At 35.3% G+C, this 5,680-nt stretch overlaps 1 protein-coding gene across 1 annotated transcript; it reads right to left on the bottom strand.

Annotated features, from left to right (window-relative positions):
- Window positions 1-1,335: 1,335 nt before the first annotated feature.
- On the bottom strand, window positions 1,336-4,251 carry LOC123309405 (achaete-scute complex protein T3-like). Its single transcript, XM_044892510.1, has 2 exons — window positions 3,303-4,251; window positions 1,336-1,807 (listed from the first exon to the last, which is right to left on the bottom strand). The coding sequence occupies exon 1, from the start codon at window positions 4,078-4,080 to the stop codon at window positions 3,304-3,306; it is 777 nt and encodes a 258-aa protein (XP_044748445.1). The 5' UTR covers window positions 4,081-4,251; the 3' UTR covers window positions 1,336-1,807; window position 3,303.
- Window positions 4,252-5,680: the final 1,429 nt, after the last annotated feature.

Here is a 5,680-nt window from a genome sequence, read left to right as displayed (position 1 = left end):
CACTTATGAGCAATAATTACGTAAATATTTTAGAAATTAATCGTATTATTTCCATTAAATTTCATACCTTCCCTTTCATTGAAGTCACTTGATGAATGTATAACTTTTGATGTCATTCTACAAATATGATTTTTTTCAACATAACTTTTCTGTCACAAAAGTTGTTTTCTGTGATAGCACGGTTACAAAAATAAATTGAATCCAGCGGTTTTCCCATAGTCTTGGAATATAGCAATAAATATTCTGCAAATGTGAATGTGAATTTCCTTGTTCTGCATGCTTATAGCAATAATCTCGTATCAACATACGTTACAGATTTTCAAACTATTTCTAAATTCCTATAAAAGATGAATTCTTTTCAAAGTTGTCGGCAACTAGGGATTTTATACGTTTTATTCCATTTTTTCCCTTAATCTTTTACAAAGCTGAAAATTCATCACATTTCATGATGAAAATGAAGTTTCAGCATAGCTCTACGCATATTGTACATATCCTTTATTGGTATGTTGCATAAAAAACACTATATCACGAAAAAACCGATAGATTCAAATTTTATGTATATAATGTATACAGAAAGGAGATTTGTGCTACAAAAATCATTATTTTGAAAAAAGAACATTTCTGCAGGGCCAATTTCTTATGAGAAATTGAGAACCGCTTGTAATTCAATAAAATACACGAGTTCGAGTAGAGTAATCGAAAATTGAGTCTTATTACTTCAAGAAGCTTTTCCAATAATAAAAATTATTGAAAATGTCTAGGATACAATAGTCTAGTCCTCGAAAATATCTCGGTGTTTGTTATACATTTAGAAAATATGTAACGTCCTGTATCTAAACGAAGTATTTGCGGACATAGACCAGCGGGACCTTTCCGACTCCAAATATTTAACTCAGAGATTAATATCCTCAATTTGTTCACAATGGTTTTTGTATTTCTTACATTTCTGGAATTAAACATTACTTATATTATTCTGGCTGTCTGTAAGATTCTCATTTCTGTCGAGTTTGTTTGTCACTCTTCAACAATATTTTTTTTCCATGGGATAACAGTTTCTGAATCTGCTTTAAGTGATCCTTTGGGCCCTATTTTATTGATCAAAAATATCATTTCAGGATAGAGAAGAATTTCTTCCAGATATCTTTTTGTATTTCAGTTTTTGCCCTTGTGACCAGTAGTCACTTACTGAAATGTATGATTATGATATATCATACATTCTTAAAAGATATTCGTATTGAATATTTATCCCCAGATAAGTTCTTCTTCCTCGATAACGTATTTTCAGTCAGTTTCCTCTAGATATTTCTCTTCATGGTATAGAATAAAACAAAAAAGTTTAAAAAATATAATACAGTTTTTATTTCATGAGAAAATTCTCAATGTTCATTATCAAAAATAGAACTGTACAAAAATAACTTAATTACTTAGGACTGGTCATGGAAATTTCGTTTTCAACAGACTTACACATTAAAAAACTTCTTAACCTAATAAGGAGCCTTTCAAGACATAATAACAAATTTAAATCAGTACGAACTTCTCCAAAATTGCAACAGGACGAAGCTGTCAAACGAATCATAATAGAAAATTTCAATATAGACTATTCAGATTGGAATTGGGAATGTCATGGTAAACTAGTAACAAATCTACAACTTAACCAACTATATAAACAATATATACAAAAAATTTACAAAAATGACTAGAAAACAGTTGTATAAACTTCAAAAATGGACCGTATATTCTGTACATCACTGGCTTTCAAAAGGCACTGGAATTATCCTTATTGTCAGGAAGGACTGGGCAAGAATTTCTGTAAAAAAAAATATAACCGTTACTAAAAAGTCGATTAAAAGAATATTGAGATGATTTTTAAATGTAGCCTTACATTTTCAAATATCTAAGAGATCAATTCATTTAATTTTTTGTCGGTATAGGTGCTAAATATTTAAATCTTCCGATGGATGATTAATTGATACTAATAAACATTGTCGAAAAACTTCATTAGCATTTTTGAATGGTTTAAAAATGATTATAATTGGGATGGAGCGAGTTAAACGTCTATTTCATCTCAGACGTCGACCAGAAAAATATAAGTCAACGCAAGAGAGAATTGTATAAAAACGAATTATAACTGGCAAGGATCTTTAAGCCTCGTCCCAGACAGCATTGTTCCAATACGAAAAGTTGCTCTGCTGAAAGAATATTGCCCTAAGGTGAATTTCTTTCAATCTGAAGGAACTCCTTACGAAACGAGTCCAAATAAGACCCTCCGTCAAGAATCTTTTCTTTCACATACAAAAACGCATTGAGAATAAAGAAAATGGGGAGAGCGAAGTGCATTGAATCTGCCAGGTAGGCATAATATAAAAAAGGGAACAGGTAATACCAAGTTCATATCAAGTAATTCCGAGATAAATTTTATTAGGTGTTCGTTCCTTATTTATTTATACGTATCCTGCACAGTAAGACAGGAAGTAGCTGGTATTTGCTCCGCAAATATTGTACGGCCTGTTGATATTAATTTTTCAGGAAGGTGGTATTTGCGTATGTTAGGAGATGATAAAATGTTCCATGTCGAAGTAAAAATTACTGACAACCAACCACAAGCTCGAAAGAATAAAAAACATAGTGTTGATTTTTCGGATAGATCCTAACTAAATAACCATTGTTGAGTTTTGATTTATTTCAGCGACGGTTTAACGAAATTTCTTAGAAAACGCACGTGTATCGTTTATGTCTTTTGATCCGTCGTAAGAAAAGGAAATCCAAACTTGACATTCTGTAACAATCGGGAACCGGAGGGTAGCTCCATTGTTGGACTTTATAAGGAACTATTCAATTTCTTCGGCAGGTACGTTACAGGTAGTGAATAAATTCGCTAACCGAAAAGATACGGCCTGGGAAAAATTCTGATACATCTAATCCAACCGTATGATGATCTTATAAAATTCGTACATTATATCTAGAAGATTTCGACTAGATATTTAGATGGTGCTCTTTATACAACCAAGGACTGAAATATTCAGGGTTTTAACAACCAGAAATTCCTCGAGTCCATTCATTTAAGCCGACAATGGTTCGCTTAACTCGTGAACTAACTGACCAATTAGTCCGACATACCATCAGCTAACGAATTAGTTTGAATCACTCATTAAAACATTTTTGAAATAAAGATAACGAGCCAGAAATTTCATGTGTGGTTCATTTAATTCAGTGTCATGTCGAGTGAATATTTTCGTGGAGAGGAAACAAATTCGAAGAGTTTGCGAGGCTACAAATAGTGTTGAGTTGGAAAATGAACTCACCTTAATTTTCTTGCTGCCATGAGAATATGACGTCTAAGAGTTCTTCATCCACCGGACTCTTTGGTTCGTAGCTTTCGTAGGTTTCTTGGTACAAGTTATTCGTGTAGCCGGAGACGGCTGAGTAGGAACTTTCTGAGCCTTGGGAAGGTGTCGGCGATACCGATGCTTCTGAGCAGGAGGGTGTGGGCAGAAGAATTGGGTAGGAATATTGCTGATTCAGGGATTCGGGACTGTTGGTGTAATACCGACTGTCGATGGCGTTTTCGTTGGTTACCCTGTTCATCGTGTTGTCGTTTTCGTGTTCGTCGATGAGCTGTTGGAGACTCCTGATGTATTCGACTGCTAACCTGAGAGTTTCGACTTTGCTGAGTTTCTTGCTCGCTCCTCTTCCAGTTCCGCTTTGAGGGGATAACGCAGAGGCTAAGGCAGCGGGGATGTGTTGTCTCAAAGTGGCGAAACCGTTGTTAACTTGTTTCACTCTGTTCCTCTCCCTGGCATTTCTCCTGGCCACGGAGGCTGGTTGCTGAGGCGAGGCACCGTAAGGCATAAACTGAATTTTCCTCTTGCAACGAAGGTCGTTGTTGTTGTTGTTATTGACCAAAACCGAGGTCCTCTCCACCGGGTTCGGAGCTATGGCACGTTTCTGCGATAAAACAGTCTGTTTCTGAAGCGAATTCGGAACGATAACACAGTTGTTGTTCTGCGGCGACTGCTGCTGAACTAGGTTGTACATTTTCGTTTGCTGTCCAAGGGTCATGGTCTGAAGGATGGTAGCCATGTGATTCAAAGCGCGTCACGAGTGATACTGAGCTTTCGCGTGGGTGCTCCCGAGTTTTATACTACCGGATCGCAAGTTTCGAGCTTGACTAGTCGCGTGGCACTTAAGGCGTCGCGAGTGGTGTCTACCGTAGGTTCTACTCCCGAAATGTTCCGACGAAACGGTGAAGAAGCTCTTTGTATTGGTGGCGGACCCCCACCCGATCGGGTTCGGGGTGCGTGCGCAGCATCGGCACATAGGGGGTTGTGTGTAGCGCGTGCCATAGACGTGAGACGCATGGCAAAGCGGGCCCGAAAGTCGCCGATCGGTTGATGCTGCATCCTGGACCCCGCGACTTGCAGATGCATAGACGCGGGTCTGGGCTTCTGACCGGAAGCTTTTCAAGTTGCCTCACTTTCGGTGTATACCTACCTGAGACCTGAACTTTGATTTCGGACCGTGCTGCACGGCTATTATTATTGTCGTAGCAAGACGCCGCCAGTGTAATGAATGGTTGTTTGTAACGAGTTCGTTCGTCTATTCAGTTTGTGGTCGATCTGTTGTTGATTCATTAAGAATATGTGAATTTTTACGCATCTCACAGTTCGTATACCAGTTTTTTATTCCTTATTTCTTGATAAAACAATACTACGTTTTCATCTTATATAAGAAAATTGCACTTTTTAATTCTGGTAACGACTGTGAGATATTTTTTTTTAATTGAACGAAATTTTTTGGATATTCCACATAACTTGAAGAACTCGTTTATTTTATTTTAGCTCAAGAGACAAGAAATATAACAATTTTCTCATATGCAACTACAATTTATAGTGGAAGTGAGGAGCTTTAAAGCCAACATATTCATTAAGATCAATTCGAAATCTTTTTTGAAAAATATGTATTTCTTCCAAAATCATATTTGGAATAATTTTCTTAAACATTTATCACAAAAAATCCCACATTTTCAAGTCAATTCCACTATCATATTTTTCATTAAGTTTCTTGAGGATTATTTAACAAAAGTAAAGTATGAATGATAATCCTGAAAATTATTTTTAAAATACCCATCGTATTGGTGCAAATATCAAAGTGATATTCCTTTGAACGATTACTGTTAGTCAGTGGTATGAACTCGTATATAAGAAACACTTCTCCAATATATTAATATGAAAAAAAATTATATTTAGATGAAATAATTTCGAATTAGAAAGAATTTGAAATAGTTATGGAAAGACTTCATATGGTATTAAATTTTGATCTATTAGACCTAGAGTTCTCCTATTTCTCATGTCCACATAATTATGTTTATACAGTTTTATTTAAATTACGTAAAGAATTCACCATTCAAAAATAGCTCAAAATAATCTCTGAGTGAGATTTCATTATTTTTTCTTGTCTGGAATCATTTATTCATTCTATATTTATGTGTTCGATACTTGATGAATATCTAGTTCAAACTGCTGAGGGCTTAGAATAACACAATGTTCATTCTAATGAGCTCTATTCTATAAAAACGTATATTTTGCCATTGAAATAAATATTGTTCCTGCAAAGTTCAGTTATTTCTTATTTATTCATTTTGAATTTCTTTGATGTAGAAATTTCAATCTCAAAAATATTT

This window comes from Coccinella septempunctata, chromosome 3 (assembly GCF_907165205.1).
Source record: "Coccinella septempunctata chromosome 3, icCocSept1.1, whole genome shotgun sequence".
Lineage (NCBI taxonomy): Eukaryota > Metazoa > Arthropoda > Insecta > Coleoptera > Coccinellidae > Coccinella > Coccinella septempunctata.
The sequence above is the reverse complement of the archived record's forward strand: the minus strand, read 5'-3'. Positions and strand labels throughout refer to the sequence as shown.

Bases quoted from the DNA above. Each gene is read 5' to 3' on its own strand.
- LOC123309405 (XM_044892510.1), bottom strand. From the start codon at position 4,080: ATGGCTACCATCCTTCAGACCATGACCCTTGGACAGCAAACGAAAATG.